Source organism: Xenopus laevis, chromosome 1L, assembly GCF_017654675.1.
Source record: "Xenopus laevis strain J_2021 chromosome 1L, Xenopus_laevis_v10.1, whole genome shotgun sequence".
NCBI lineage: Eukaryota > Metazoa > Chordata > Amphibia > Anura > Pipidae > Xenopus > Xenopus laevis.
The window spans coordinates 170,455,856-170,473,222 of record NC_054371.1 but is presented as its reverse complement, the minus strand read 5'-3'; the positions used below and the strand labels follow the sequence as shown (position 1 = coordinate 170,473,222).

Genomic DNA, 17,367 nt, shown 5'->3' with positions numbered 1-17,367 from the left:
GAAACTGGCAAGAACTGGAAACGTGATAGTTGAGTAAAACATGACCTTTTGGCAGTGAAACTTGCATGTGGGTAGAACCTGAAATTCCAGGTACTGTAGGACATTATAAACCCAACTACTGTAGGAGATTATAAATCCAAACAAAGCAGAAGCAAGTTTAAGATAAAATAATGTTTTTTTAAAGTATAATCTATGTGAAACCTAGTTGGTGATCATCTAAAATTGAAAAGTATAGAGAACTGATCGAGCAAGGTCATTGCCTACTATAGTTGGCAGAGATGAGGAGAGATGCTAGACAGTAACTGTACAGTAGAATGAACCAGGGAATTGATTCTGAAACTTTCTGTATACAGAACTGTATATAATAAGAATGCCTGTGTGACTGAGTATATTATGCAGCAGTGATCATAATAATATTTTAATTCTCTGTAATACTTGAGGTAAAACTTTCTATTATATGTTTGCTAAAAATCATGTTTTGCAATTTTTCAGGTTTGATTTCCTGCAGCCCTGGCATCAATATAATCCATATTATGAATTTAAGAAACACTTTTTCATGCAGAAAGAAGGTGTTCTCAGTCTCCAAGTATGTATTTTTTTATCTTGAGCATCTTAACTGCATTTGAAGACTTGTATTGTGTATGCGGATATGTATAAATTGAAACCATTCTTTCTGTTTAAAGGGACTTTATCATCAAATATGTGTGTTTTTGACTGAAAATGGAGTACACAAAATTCTGTGGTTTTGGATGCCCAAAGTTGCCTTATGTGATGGTTTCCTGGCAGACATTCCTGCAATCCCATTGTATTGCAGTCATTTAATCTTGAGAGGAAATGTCTGTAATTTCTTATAGGCATTGGTGGATTTTGAAATGATAAAAGGTCAAACCTCCTTCAGACTTCCATTAGTATCCAGTGGTTCAGTTCATTGGTTGAAAGAAATTATCTATATCTGGCCCCCCATGTATATGATCTTAAAATGTTTATTTGTCTAAATGTTTTGATTTGATCAATAACCTAAACATATGAAACTGCCTTTAGATTGTAGCCTTTTTTTCAAAAAAGTTACTTTGATTTTCTATGGTACCTGTAATAATATTTTATATTCGCTGTGCAGTGTTGTCCAGTAGATGACATTTCCTGCAGTGGGGTTGTGTAAAATCAGTATATTTTAATGGTATTTTGTCTATGCATTTAGTATACTGAAAGCTTCTGTGTTTGTTTCAGAAAGACTATAATAAACTATAGTTTTTACAATCTGTGCCTTTTCTCCTTTTTGCAGCTCGAGTGGTTGCCCCTAAGGCTACACAGTAGCTTATTTATATCCCTATAGTAGGCTTTGTGAAGCAAACACATAACTTTTACTAGTGCAGGGCAGCAGTATATTATATTTGAATTGCTTTGATTCACTTTCATTTTTTAGTGTCACTGTTCTTTTAAGCCGTTCAATTGAATGGTAACTTCAGTCTCTGGAAAGTTATTTCATCTTTTCTCTGAGAATGTTTACGAATATAGGTTGGTGGTTATTTTAGAAATTGTCATCATGCATTTAGACTTAATATATAGTAATTTAAGCAGGTACTTTATATACTGAACAAACTTATTATGAATCATATTATAAATATTATTAAATTATTGATGGCCAATGAGCAGTAGGAGAAGCTTACCCAGAACATGTATAATACTCTAGGTAGTAGGCATGCTCAGTAGGGTCAGTGTAAGAATTCCCATTATTCAATGAAAGAAAGGGAGAGGGTATGGCTGCAATTTGAATTACTTTTTTTTCTCAGTGTGCAGTAACCACAAGAATTTGGAGGGAATTGTTTGGGTAGCTAATCCAAGATGGCAGTGAGGGACCAATTTGCAAATCTTAGTTGTTGTGACCCTGCCATACAGTAGGTTTCTCAGTATCCAAGTAAATCTTTGTATTTTATTCTTGAAGATTCTGTAATTAATTAGTTATATCTCTGCGCCTAATTTAAATGAATAGGCCTTGACCCATGTCGTGTTAAGTCAGTTCCAGAGTTTAAGATTTCTGTTTTACACTCAAAATCCATCCACTCCTCTAAACCTTTAAAGGAGAAGGAAACCTAGTCAGCACAAAAACACTCCCCCCTCCCGTGTGTTGTCCACCCTCCCTCCTCCCCCCTGGCCTAACCGTCCCGCTGGGCAAATGCCCCTAACTTGTTACTTACCCTTCTGCGCAGGTCCAGTCTACGGAGTTCACCGACGCCATCTTCTTCCAAGCGATCTTCTTCCTGCTTTGACCGGCGCATGTGCAGTAGGAGCATTTCGCCGGTACGATCTACTGCGCATGCGCCAAAAGTCACAAAGTGAAATCGGAAAACCGTGACTTTTGACGCATGCGCAGTAGATCCGTAACGGCAAAATGCTCCTACTGCGCATGCGCCAAAACGCTGTTCAAAGCAGGAAGAAGATTGCGTGGAAGAAGATGATGCCTGTGAACTCCGTGGACTGGACCTGCGCAGAAGGGTAAGTAACAAGTTAGGGGCATTTGCCCAGCGGGACGGGTAGGCCAGGGGGAGGAGGGAGGGTTGGCAACACACGGGAGGGGGGGAGGGTTTTTGCGCCGACTAGGTTTCCTTCTCCTTTAAGTGAGGATCAGAGAATAATAAGTGACTCTGAAACTAGTACTGAGTCGAACTGAAAATACAATGATAATAAAAAATCTCTGGGAATTACTCATAGACAGCTTGTGAAATCTAAGCAATACCCACAGTAACACTGCAATGGACCAGCAGGATGGTTTAGCTGGTTTGGCACTGGTGCCTTGTCCGTAGTTGCTTGCATAAATATGATCTAAAGAGAAATTACATGCCCCTCTGATATTTTAAGTGTTGAAGTTCATTCCTTTGGCTACTATGAGACACTGTGCTCTCGCACAAACCAAGGGCATGCATATACAGTATGCTTACATTGTCCCTTTAACATTGTGCTTTGGTTTGTGCAATCACTCTCCCTTAAAAGCCGAAAATGCTAGCGGCATGGGAGGATCTAGCCTGAAGGCAGTCTCTCCCACTTAAAAGCCGCATAGCAGTTGGCGGGGGAGGATTTAGCTGACAGTTTGAAACCAAGGCACAGGAGTTTTTCACATAACGTAATGCTATTAAGAAGAGAGGCAAGATACCTATTTTACTATGATTAAAGGTAAACAAGTTAGGGACCACCGTATGGGGTTTACCTTGACGTGGTATGGTGACTTATCAATTTTATGATCATAATTTTGTGACTAAAAAACCCTGTTTCAAAACTATATGCGCTGGCATTTTTACTTGAATTGCTGAGACGGGGAATTAGACTTTTTGAAATTGGCCTCAGGTGGGCACCCACAACCCTTCTTTTTTGTATATGCTTACATTAACAATTAAATAAACAGTCTTACTCCCACACTATATCCTGTTATACGTCTGTGAGCAATCATGCAGAGCATCATAAAATGGCGGTTCAAGGTAAAAGATGTAAAATAGAAATATTTAATATGTTTAAGCCAGTAGAAGATACTTTGATAGGTCAGGTATTAGAATATACATTTCTTATTCTAACTTTATTAGATTTCATTTAACTGCAATATACATCTGAAGTCTTCATCTAAACACTTTTAAACCAAGGTTCGAGTTCTTATAAAACAAAATTGAACACTAAGGCTACATTCATCAGAGGTATGTAAAAAGTGGTTGAAGGAAAAAAATACATTGCCATGCATGGATATCTATTTAGCTTTAGGGTTGTGTTGCAGCCAGTGGCACCAGAAATACTGTGTGAGAAGGGGTAAGAATGGATTTAATAAATTCTGAACACTGATGTCATCAAAGAAGCACAGAAGAATTTGGATGTTACAGCAACACAATGATCCAAAACATGCCTCATAATAAACAATAAAACTTGTATTTCCAGCCAGTGGAAAGTAGTGCCATACAACTTTCAGTAATTTGCTAAACAACAAATTGAGTTCTGTATTATGATGAAATTATGAAACTGAACAAAATTCAGTGGAGCTTTTAGGTAAGCTGCTGGAGTTAAAAAAGGGCCACATCATGCCACAGCATTAAATTGGACAGTACGTGCAAAGTATTATTGATTATGTTAAGTTCCTTGTCAGACAATGACTCGACCCTGAATCTATATCGTGGCACAACGCAAGGCAGAGCAACTGTTTTTTTCCCAGAAACCAAGTAGAGATTGTCACAAACCTGGATCTTTTCAGACAAACAAGGCATTCTGACAGATCCAACAATCAGAATCCCTTCCCACTTACACTTGGGGGGTTATTTATCAAAGGTCGACTGTAAGTTTTTTACACCTCTAATGAACTCACAACTCAAATGGTTTCTTATTTAAGATTGAATTTAGATGGTGTATTTTGGATTTGAGCTATTTCCAGAGTCAGAGTATAATAAATCTCCAAAAATTCAAGTTTTTTTTTTTAAATTTAAAAATGTAAAAAGAAAATTTAAACAAAAATGTGAGTTTTGACCAAAAAAATAACTTGAATCTTTATAAATAACCCCCTGTGTATTTCTGTATTTTTATCATTCATACATTACTTTATATCATTGATAAATGTCATGTACAAGTGAGCACTATGCAAGGGTCCAAGGGCACTTTGCAGATAATTGACAAAGCAGGCACAGTAACTCACTTCAGACATTTATTTTTGCAAAATCACCTCAGCGAATAATATCGGAAATTGTGAAAATCAATATAAGAGCATAGCTTTAACATACCACAAGGCAGTGTCTTCCCCCTGTCTGAATACCTCATGTCCGCTACTCCCTCCTGACGTGTTTTTTGCTATTGAGCACTTCCTCAGAGGAGGATGTTTATGATTTAATCCCTTAATGAGAGAATGTTAGTTTGTATAAGTTTACACATTTCCGTTTACAAGAACCCTTTTAGTTTGACACTTTTTCTTTAAAGGACAAGGAAAACTGAATTCATTGGTAGTGCCAATATGTTAGTCATCCCCCATTAAATGTATTCGCTAGGGATGCACCCAATCCAGGATTCGGTTTGGGATTCTGCCAGGCTGAACCGAATCCTAATTTGCACATGCAAATTAGGGACAGGAAGAGAAATCGCGTGACTTTTTGTCAAAACAAAGAAGTAAAAAATGTTTTCCCCTTCCCACTCTTAATTTGCATATCCAAATGCATATGCAAATTAGGATTCGGTTCGGTATTCGGCCAAATCTTTCGGGGAGGATTTGGGGGTTCGGCCAAATCCAAAATAGTGGATTCGGTGCATCCCTAGTATTCGCTATGTTTATTTTCCAGGTCTGTACTTCCCCTCCAGGGAAAAAAATGGGCTGGTCCTTGGAATTCCTTAAAAAGGTCTAAGTTTATTTTCAGTCGCATATGAATTATATATTATAAACACCTTGGGTTTCGTTTAGCATGGATGTTTGAACCAATTTGTATTCAATCAGGACCTGACAGTCTCAGTCCAATTGCTGTCTGCAGCATAAATGTCCTGTGTTTTATCTGCTACTCCACAAACCTATTTGTTTATTTCACCTTGAGTAAAACATTTTCAGACCCCCTGAAACACTGCAATCCTTTCATCCTTGCTGAGAAACGGCACACTTTTCTCTCAGGAGATATTAATTTTTACAGTACAGTAGGTTTTAAAAGAATGCATACGTTCAGATCTCACATGGTTTGTTATACTGCTGAGTCCTTTCTCTGAAGCTGGTCATGGGGAATCTTATTTTACGCTATGTTTAGTTCAGATATTAAACCAAAGCAAGAAAGTTTTTTTATGAACACCTTCTAAAAATGCATTTTATGTTTATCTGTATTGTTTTACAATTTAAAGGGAATTCAGTGCTCGAGAAAGCCTTTTAACTAATATGAGTGTCTATTTGATTCGAATAAATAACTGAATTAGTTTGTGGTTCTTAAATCCACTAGTTTAGCATAATTCATAAAAAAATAAATATCTACAGTTTGCATATATATTCGTTTTGTATAAACAGCCTATACCTTACCTTACCTGACTTATTAAATCAGATCTCTCTGGGTTTGATGCTTGTTCTTAGAGGCTTGCTTCTGTTGTTTGCAGCATATAAACTAGGCTAGCATTATCTAGCTTTGATCCTACTTATTAATTATTATGGCAATGAGATAGAACAGTGCATCTAAGTTAGTTGTGAAGGGTGAATGTTAAAACACCTTCTCCTTTTGTTCTGCCCAGATGTTTAAGGGGTCAGCAAAAGAAAGTTTTGAAAATAAAATCACTTGATCTCTCAACCCACAGGTTATATACATCAAGTGTTAGAGGAAACATTGTCTCGGGTTCAATTGGGTAAAAGAGCAAGTCTCTTCTGGTCTACCTATATAGACCTGTGCAAGTCTCTTAAGCTGGCCAGATATAAAAATTACGATCTTTCCACTAAAAGTTCTTTCGAAGAAAGATAGTTTGTTTCAATACACACGTGTAGAGCTGAATCATCGTATATACAGGTAAAAACAATCGCATTCTACCTGTACCTAACGATTCAATGGCCAATGTTTGGGGTGCCTTCAAATTTTACAACCAGCCTGATCGACAAGCTGACCAATATCCAAGCCTTCTGCTGATCGGTCAGCCAGTCTCCACACACCGAATATTGCATGAAACTTTGTTTTGTACAATAATATTGGTGTGTATAATCACCTTTACTCATGTTTGATAACGGATTATTTTTGTGTTAAGATGCATGTTACTAATACTTATTTTGGCACCCCCAAGTGGCTAGCAGATCTTACTTGCCGCCTTCTTTAAATAATACACCAGTCTGGGTTGCTTAACAACAGGTATCCTACTGCACTGGCCTGAGAGGATACATGTGCCTTATAGTTATTTATTTAAAATTTTCTGTACTGAGCATGCATCAAGATTTAACTGGCAGAAGGGAAGAAACTGACTGGGTGTAAAGTAAGCAAGTGATTTTCTTTGTCCCTTAAAGGAGAAGGAAAGCTACCGAAGCAATTTATTGCCAATAGATTAGCCACAATAGTGCAAGTTATAACACTATATTTATTCTGCAGAATGCTCTACCATACCTGTTTTTAATTATTGGCGATATGACCCAGCACTTTTTGCAGAAACAAGAGCTAGGTGCAGAGCTACCCAAGAAATATATTGTCCAAAAACGCCAGCTTGATTCAGAAAAAAAGAGTGCAACTTTCCTCGATCAGGTCACCAGTATCCTGATATATATAACTCAAATTGTAGGGAAAAGAGGAGAGCACTCCTGTGGTTATCCTTTTATTAGCTGACTACTCGTACACGACATGTTTCGGGCCCGCTGTGTGCTCTCCTCTTTTCCCTACAATTTGAGCTAGGTGCAGAGCTGTCCACTTCATAACCAGTAGAATCAACACCTTGAAATTCCGGGTAGTAGAAAATTATGTCACGCATATGCGCAGAACTTCTCCTAAAGCCACATAACCAGATCAGAAAATCAGGGGAATGTGGGAAAGTGAAGGGAGATTTTTGGGGGGGGGGCATATTGTAAGATTGGGTAACTCCCGATAAAATAGGGGTAGTTGACAGCTCTGTAGGTGGCTATACCAGCACTATGTGCCAAGTCCTAGATATTTGCACAAATTACTGTTTTTTTTCTACCCACCATGTAGTGTTACCCAACATTCTAGCATAATTGTTGTGCAACATTGGCACTACTAAACATTTGCTTGCTTTTTCAACACTGTCTTTTAAATCTGTATGGGCATGCTTGATCAAACAGAGTCAATACTGATAATCAGTGATAGTTTAAAGATTTAAAACTGCATATTTTTTATGAAAATATTGAGAATTTGGGGAAAAGTTTACATTGTGAAAACCTAATTGATAGAAAATCCTCCAAATTTTTTTATACCACAATTGATCCCCTTAGATAGTCTCTAAGCTTTGAAAGAATGACATAAGCCAGAAATATCTGTGAAATATTTTCGTGCAAATCCCCTATAATAATAGCCATATTTAAAAGCTACAACGTAAATTATTGATCTTCAAATATATGAGATTCTACCTTCTATTTTATAGTTCAAATCTTTTTATTGCTGTCACGCCTCTACATAGAATTGTAATGGAACTTCGTCGCAAAAATTTATTTTACTGTTGATGTCATTGTTATTGTAATGCTTAGCATTAATTTTATGTTTGATTCATTTTTTTTATGCAGCCTACTTCCGAGATTGATACAAATACAGGTTCTACTGAAATAACGAACGAATCGCTTTTAAGCAGTGATCCTGAAGTGAATGATGGCACAAGTTCTAAAGGTGATTCAGCTGCCAGTAAGCCTGACAGTGATGGGAAGCTCATGAAAGGTAATATCTCCCCTGAAACTGTCCCTTTGCTTTAGAAACTTGTTTTCATGGTTGAGTGGACACTATTTTTTGCATGTGGTCTGTATTGCATTCTATTTTGATTTGTTTGCAGATGGCCTATTCAAAGACTTGAAGCCCCTATAGTGTTTTCTAGAAACGGAGCCACCGCACAAGTGAAAAATATTTACCCATGGTTCACATAGGAACTTTATCCAGTAACCATTTTTTCTTCTTTCCTGTGTGAATTGTGAATCTCTTATATTGAGTTAATTCAGTTTGGCTTTATGGAAAAATCTATTTCTTTCCCCCCACGTACGTATAGTCATTTCACATTGTGTTCCAACACAGCAGTTTGCATATGCACCAGGAAAGGCTTATGTATCCTTAAGCTTACTATTAAAGGGAAGGTTCACCTTTTGGACAATAAAGATAATTGAACAGCCCATGCCATAAAAAAAACTTTTTTGTAATTTATCTTTATTACTTTATATGTTTCCTTTTAGAGATACATACCATAGAAGCTGTGGATCATCTCTGTAAAAACTCTCTCAGTTCTCTCCTCTGTGTAAGATATGAAGGCTGCAGTATAAAGAAGTTCAGGACTGAATCTGCACTGCACAAGCCTTCTCTCCTGCTTCATTTGCATATCATTGATCTGATTGGCTGAATCTTGCCAGCCAATGGAATTGAAGATAAGCAAATGAAGTCCTTAACTTTCTTATTCGGCAGCCTGTATCTCTTTCTACACAAAGTGTGTCGCCGATCCCCTAACGGAGGAGAGAGCTGAGAGAGTTTTTGCAGAGATGATCAGATGATCCAAAGCTTCTATGGTATGTATCTCTGGAAACATTTAAAGTAATAAAGATAAATTACAAAAATGTTTTTTAATGACATGGGCTGTTAAATTAGCTTTATTGTCCAAAAGGTGAACCTCCTCATTAAGATTATATTTGAAAGTTTGGTTGTATAGTTAAAATCATGCTACTCATTTTGTTTTTACATAGATGGAAATCCTTGATCCTCACATTATCTGAACTGTTCACTTAAACTGTGAGTCCAGGCTCACTTGCAGAAGTTGCTGTAATGTGGTAAAAAGGAGTAGGAAAAGTAATAGTTACTGTCATTTTGATAGTATGTTAGGTTTCCATATTGCCCATGATGCACAAATGTAATGCTGAAGAAAGCTTTAGCTTTGTGTGCTAGTCTTGGTTGAAAGCACATTATTAGTCCTTCTAAAGCTGCATTCTTTTACCATAGAAAGATTTAATCGCTGTGCCAGTTGGGCTTTGTAATTTGTAATTTTTCGGTTCCGTCAGGTATCTGACTAGTAACTGATGCTCTCACTCATGTGCCTTTCATGAGATATATAAATCTAAGCATTGCTGGGTCCAATGGTGGTTGACTTGATTATCTTTTTCTGTTTGTTTCTGCAGTCTCTTTTGCACCGATAAGTTTTGCAATAAAGGTAAAGGAAACTGACTTTCTGCCGCTTGAGAAAAACAGAGTTAAATTAGATGATGACAGTGAAGAAGAAGAAGGTGACACCCAAAAAGATGGCCACCAAAGCAAGGCAAGTGGTTCATCAAGCAGTAGCCAAGCCCACAGTACTGGGCCCTCAATGGCAGAGGAAAAGAGACCTCAACTAACTCCAGAGGAGATTGAAGCAAAACAAGGTATAATATGTGGATTTCATAGTTACTGGAGCTTTTGTGTTAATCCAAATAAATCTGTTCTTGGGGATCTTGGGGCATATGCTGTTGTAAAAGAAGCTTATAATATGTGTATATTCATGATGTGCAGGGTCACCCAAATTTGGACCCGCACCTTGCCCTAACCCGGTGTGCTCCTTCATTTATATACTCTCGCCTGCCCCACTGTGACGACACAGAAGGGGATGGGGCACAACCGGTTCGAGCATATAAAAGGGTGCACATGGAAGGGGCAGTAAAAGGTTGCAGGTGGGATGTGTGTAGGCTAAAGTCAGCTCCAGTCCGCACATCACTAGTGTATATGTGGCAATGAGTAGCAACTACTATAATGCACGACTGGAATTGTATCTATTTGTAGAGCCAAAAAGTTGTTTAAAATTAAGTGAATGTGGTTTTGCTAAACTTTTTCCAATGTTTATGATGGCCAGCATTTTACAGAAAACCTACACTCTTGTAGATGCTACTAGATTTTTAGTAGTGCGATGCATGATTTAAGAAAATGAAACCAAAACACAGAGAAAGCAGATAAAGCGCAAGATGAACTTAACGGGAATAATATAACATTTTTGAGCAGGGCTTTCTTTTATCAATGACTGGCTGTATTTTTTTTTTTTTGTAATCTGTTAGTGTATACACCCATTTATAGTACAGTGCTTGCAGGATATTGCGTTAATGATGATAATATACGAAATGCTGTTAAAAAGGGCTATGTTGAAAAACACTTGTGCACAGAACCCCTGGTCCCAAGCATCCCATATAATAGATCATACCTGGTTCTGTGTTTTTGTTAGCGGTAGCTGGTCAGTATTTGTCAATTTAGAAAAAGATTCCATTATTTACAGATCTACAATTTAACTTAAAGGGATTTTGTCATGGGAAAACATTGTTTTACAAAACGCATCACTTAATAGCTCTCCTCCATTTTTCAAAAGAGCAAATAGATTTTTCTATATTTAATTTTGAAATCTGATATGGGGCGAGACATGTTGCCAGTTTCCATGGTGCCTCAAGTCATGTGACTTGTGCTCTTATAAACTCCAGTCACTCTTTACTGCTGGACTTCAAATTGGAGTGATTTAGCCTTCCTCCTTTCCCTCTAGCAGCATATTAACAGAACTGTGGGAATGTAACAAGCTAACAGATCCCTGGTAGATATGAGAATATCACTAAATAGTAAAAATCCAAGACTCACTGTGACTCCTCCAGTTACATTGAGTAGGAGAAATAATAGCCTATCTGGAAGCAGTTCCATAGCGAAGTGCTGGCTCTTTCTCAAATTACATGACCAGGAAAATGACCTGAGATGGCTGCCTACACACCAATATTACAACTTAAAAAATACATTTATTGGTTCAAGAATACAATTTTAAATGTTAGAATGAATTACATGCAATGTGTAATTTAGTAATAAAAACTTTGTCATAAAAATCCTGACAGAATCCCTTTAAAACTGCTTTTGAAAAGGAAAACATAGTACAGGTAGTTATTTGTAGCATACTGTACTGCACCTTGTAATATTGAGTTTTAGCAACTGATATAGCTAATGAACACACCAAATCCATTGTCAGGTGAAGATAATTTTATTGATTTACCAGTATTTTCAGTAGATTGTTAGCTTTGAGTGAGAAGCGTCAATTTTATCGGTATAACTTAGAACCTTCACACTCAATAGTGTTGTTCATTTTAATTTAGCAAAGCAAAAGCTTGAAGACAGATTGGCAGCAGCAGCTAGAGAAAAACTGGCACAAGCGGCAAAAGAATCAAAAGAGAAGCAACTGCAGGCTGAACGTAAAAGGAAAGCTGCCTTATTCTTACAAACATTAAAGAATCCATTAGAAGCAGAATTGGGAAGAATAGAGGAAAGCCCTTTCAGCTCAGAGGTAAGCTGTCTTGGTAAATTTTTACCAGTTACAAAAATCTTGGTGTATTTGGTTTTTTTTTTTCTTTTGGTTCCTCGTGAGGACTGCTCTGGTTCAAATAGAAAAGAAAATATGAAGACAATGAGCTGAAGTAAAAGCTGGCAAAGAACTGTAAAGACACTAGGAAAATTGGTTGAGGGATGAAACAAGGTTGCAGCAAAGAGTGTTGTTGGCTAATTGGGTGAAAGCACAAATAAGGTTTTCTAGTAAGGGACTGAACAAAAAAAAGGTTCTAGCAGAAGTGGTTAAGGAGTTGTTTCATTAGACATAAGTAGAGCTTAAAGTAGAAGGAAAGTCTTTGTGCACTTGGTGGGGCCAAATATTGGGCACCCCCAAGTAATTATATTGACTTACCTGAAACCCTGGACCAGTGCTCCTATCAGCAGAAAACGGCACCGGCCCTGGGTTATACCAGTGAGCACCACTGAGCGATCCTCTTCCAGCTTCTTCTTTCTTCAAATTTCCCGGGGCAGACGCATGCGCAGTAGAATGAAATAGCAGACTTTTTAGTTAAAGTTTGGGTTTTCGTTCTACTGCGCATGCTCAACCGTGCGATGAAAGAGGTAGGCGGAAGAGGCTCCTTGGTGCTCACTGGTATAACCCCGGGTCAGTGCAGTTTTCTGCTGATAGGAGCACTGGCCCAGGATTTCTGGTAAGTCAATACAATCACTTGGGGTGCCTAATATTTTGCACCCCCAAGTGCAGTAACCTTTTCCTTCTCCTTTAAATGTTTGTTCAAAAGAGTTGGTAGAATAATAACTAATAAGCCAAGGCAATATCTTACCTTTTAATGCACCTAGATGGTATTTATTGCAAAAAAGTATAATAGTTCCACAACAAGAAAAATATGCAGCAAAACTGAATTGAAAGTGGCAAATATCATCTGAAATCATGTAAGCATGATGTTTCCATACCTGCACTGTTTCTTAAACTTTGATATGTGGTGCTCAGTTTAAAGGAGAATTCAACCCGTAACATGAAAAACCCCTCCCTCCTCCCCCCAGCCTACCTGGTACCCAGGGCAAATGCCCCTAACTTTTTACTTACCCCTCAGTGCAGATTCTGACCTCGGGAGCTCACGGCCACCATCTTCTTTTCTTCGTTAAGCTTCAGGAAGCAGACCGTCGTTTTCAGTGCATGCGCAGTTGGAGTAATATTCCAGTCTGAAACAACTGCGCATGTGGCGAAAATTTTCGGAAATTTTTGCGACTTTTGGCACATACGCAGTTGTTCGGGACCGGAATATTACTCCAGCTGTGCATGCGATGAAAACGGCGATCTGCCTTTCTTTTGAAATGTTCTCCTGACCATCAGCCTGGCCAGAAGAACTGACCAGCACATGGCGCTGTTGCCTCAATTCCATTTTATTAGCACTGGGCAACTTGCTAAAATCTTGAAATCTAAAATTGAAAATTTGAAAAGAGCTTAGAAGAGCACTCTGAACAAGTTTACATTCAATCGTTTTGAAGGTTTATATCTTTAAATTTGGGAGACACCTTTGTGATCCAAGATTTAGCTTAGAATTATGTACTTAAATACTAATTAAATACTATTGTCTACAAATATAAATATATACATATATTTTGGAGAAGATTTTCGTTATATCTATAAAATAGATTATGCTACCTCACCCCGAAAGGTGGCCATAGACTAGGGATGCACCGAATCCAGGATTCTGCCTTTTTCAGCATGATTCATCTGAATCTTTCTGCCTGGCCAAACCGATTCCGAATTTGCATATGCAAATAGGGCCGGGAAGGGAAATTGTGTGACTTTTTGTCACAAAACAAGTAAGTAAAAAAATCGGATTTGGTTCGTTATTCGGCCGAGTCTTTCGTGCCATAGGCACACAAATAATACCGTATTTCTTTTCCAGGAAAGATCGTAATTGTAACGTCTATGGCGACTTAAAAGCATTATAACCATGAACTGGTTCCAAACCATTGGTTAAGAACCCTCTGCATAAAGAAATTCTTATATTGATACAATTACTGCAGTTTACAGATTTAGTTTGTTATATTTTTAAATGGACCAGACTTTCGTTTAAAGGTTTTTACAATTTAGTCCCAGGTCTTTTTCACAACATTTTGTGGTGCAACACATTCTTTGGATACTTGGCTACAGGTCAACCATTGCAGCAATAGACATATAGGAATAGCAGACTACAGGCTGCTAGCAGTTGCAGGTCAGCATTATAAACCATAATCAAAGAAATACTAATAATACTAAACCTAGTTATGTATGCTTATGTTTGGCAGATTTCTAAGTTATCATATGTACCTTAGAATTATTTTTCTTCAATTATCTATAAATAATCATGGTGTCCTTGAAATCTTTTGAAGATCTTGTGGATTAAACATAGACACTGTGCTACTCAGATATAGCAAATGTTATGTTAATGTTCTCTTTGTGGTTGATTTCTTTGTATTCATCTAACTGCAAAGATGTGTATATTTATGTTTATAAACACTGGGCAAATTTGCACCTGCACACTAACACATGGTAACCAATCGGATCTTTGTTTTCTTTGTTCTGCTTGCAGCTGGCTGAAAAAAAGCTAATCACTGATTGGTTGCTATGGGTTATTGGCTAGGTTCAGATTTGATTTAAAGTATCGGCATACAAAAATATAAATGTACAAATTGAAAGAGAGACCTTCACCTGGAGTTAAAAACAAACCGAGCACCCCCTTCCCAAACATCTATTAAAGAAGAAAAGTAGACTGACTAAGGCATAAAGTCAACAGGGAACCATTGACTGACCATACTTGTATCAATATCGCCCCCTCAGGTAGAAAATGTTATCCTTTCTGGGCACCAGCATGCCCTAACACCATAAGGTTTATCCAGTATTGGTGGGTGTTTATGCGCACCCGTCATCGGTAATGTACCCATACCACTTGCCGTTGCTAGGCAACATGTACAAATCAAACGCTCACTTTGCTGGTGGTCCGCACCACCAGCCATTACCCAGCCATAAGGATATAGACGCAATCCTGTCCCCAGTCTGGCCTTAATGCATTTTGTGCAAGTCAACGAAAGACTAGCGTGCAGAATAGGGTAATACCCATTACTGTACACCGATGCAACAGATACTGCACTTTTATGGGTATGGGAGTTCAGTTGGGTCCCCAACCAGGGCCATCTCCTGTGCTTCCAGGTCCATAGTATATACCATAATATATTTATTACTTTTTTCTTTTACCGATTTGTGTAATTTTTTGCTATGTATAACCTTACTTTAGTTCCTTACCATGCTAATTATACGTCAGCTCTTAAAAATGATCAGCGTCCAGATGTTTTGCTATTAATTTACTGGTGATAAAACTGTCAGATTATGCTAATATTAAATTCAGCCCTTCCTGCAAATTTTAAATTTCCATAACAGAATGATTTTATTTGAAATGCCTAGCTCTGACCATTTGTAAATGTCAAGAGTATGTAGAAAAACGATTAAAAGTATTTAATATATATACATATAGATAAATTAGGGTTTATGCACATTACTTTTAGATAATATTTGCTAATAAGTGTACTGATTTTATTAGCTTTGATCAGAGATTCAGATTCATAAAAGGCTGTGGAAATAACACTTTGGAAGATAATATGTTTTTATAGCTTCAGATATAAACTAAGGGGCACATTTACAAAGCTCGAGTGAAGGATTCGAATTAAAAAAACTTCGAATTTCGAAGTGTTTTTTTGGCTACTTCGACCATCGAATGGGCTAGTTCGACCTTCGACTACGACTTCGACTACGAATCGAACCATTCGAACTAAAAATCGTTCGACTATTCGACCATTCGATAATCTAAGTACTGTCTCTTTAAGAAAAACTTCGACCCCCTAGTTCGGCAGCTAAAAGCTACCGAACTCAATGTTAGCCTATGGGGAAGGTCCCCATAGGCTTGCCTGTGTTTTTTTGATCGAAGGATATTCCTTCGATCGTTGGATTAAAATCCTTCGAATCGTTCGATTCGAAGGATTTAATCGTTCGATCGAACGAATAATCCTTCGATCGTACGATTAGCGCTAAATCGTTCGACTTCGATATTCGAAGTCGAACGATTTTAGTTCCTAGTCGAATGTCGAGGGTTAATTAACCCTCGATATTCGACCCTTAGTAAATCTGCCCCTAATAGTCGGCACATTGGATATTTATTTTAGCAAGGAATTTAATAATGTGCAGATTTGCCTTAACTTTTTTAGCAAGTTTGATAGATGTGTATCTGTTGGTTAGGGTTCATCTATTAAACAGTGAGGTGAAACATATCATGCTTTCACTTCTAGTGTATTAAATCAATAAATGGCACAGACAAATTTATGGATTGTTTAATGCTTCAAAAAACCTAGATTTCTCAGATATATTATAATCCGCTTTAAAGGGGTGGTTTACCTTCAAGTTAACTTTTTAGTATGCTATAGAATGGCCAATTCTAAAACTTTTCAATTGGTCTTCATTTTTTCTTTTATATAGTTTTTGAATTATTGCTCTTTTTTCTGACTCTTTCCTACTTTCAAATGGGGGTCACTGATCCCATCTAGAAAGCAAATGCTCTGTAAGGCTACAAATGTAATGCTATTGCTACTTTTTATTACTCCTCTTTTTGTTCGAGCCCATCCCCATATTTTACTCCCTCATTCAAATCAATGCATGGTTGCCAATTTGGACCCTAGCAAACCAGATTGCTGAATAAGAAACTAAATAACTCAAAAACTGCAAATGGCAATATTCTGAGACAATTTGCAGTTGGTTTTCAATGTTTATTCTCTACATCATACTAAAAGTTAATTTAAAGGTGAACAACCCCTTTAAAGGGAAACTATTGCAGACATTAATGTTTAATATAAGGTTCAGCAGACTGAAATAAGAAACTTTCTAAATACAATAAAAAAAAGGAATTGTTTTGGCAATAGTTCATCTATACTATTCCTCTCTCAACATCTGTTTCTCTTCATGCAGGAGTTGGGTCTCATATTCATTGACAGATCCACTATGTCTTATGGGGGGGGGGGGGGGAGTCCTTTTGCCTAGAAGATGTATTAGAGCTCACTCCAGCTCACCAGAAATTGTCTCTCTACATGCAGAATTTGTGCAAAAGGCAGTTTTTTGTTAGATTTTGTTTGTACTGAAATCAGTTATTTGAATGAGCTCTAATACATCTGCTAGGAAAGGAAGCCCCCCTATAAGAGTCATTGCCAGATCCAATATATATCTGACACCCAACTGCTGCATGAAGAGAGAATAAAGAGAAACAGATGCTGAGAGAGGGGTAGTGAAGATAAACTTGATTATTTCAGAAACGATGCAGAACATGTACCGTAATTGAATATTTAATTTCTTATTTCATTATGATGAAGCTTGTATTTTCATTTTCATGATAGTTCCCCTTTAAGCAGAGTA

The 17,367-nt window shown here is 37.5% G+C and overlaps 1 protein-coding gene across 1 annotated transcript in view; it reads left to right on the top strand.

Moving 5' to 3' along the window:
- sfswap.L (splicing factor SWAP L homeolog) overlaps window positions 1-17,367 on the top strand; it is a 60,506-nt gene that overhangs the window by 21,913 nt on the left and 21,226 nt on the right. The window contains exons 10-13 of the mRNA XM_018262420.2: window positions 493-586; window positions 8,189-8,336; window positions 9,770-10,009; window positions 11,738-11,925. Of these exons, the coding sequence (XP_018117909.1) occupies window positions 493-586; window positions 8,189-8,336; window positions 9,770-10,009; window positions 11,738-11,925 (670 nt within the window). The remainder of the gene's footprint in view (window positions 1-492; window positions 587-8,188; window positions 8,337-9,769; window positions 10,010-11,737; window positions 11,926-17,367) is intronic.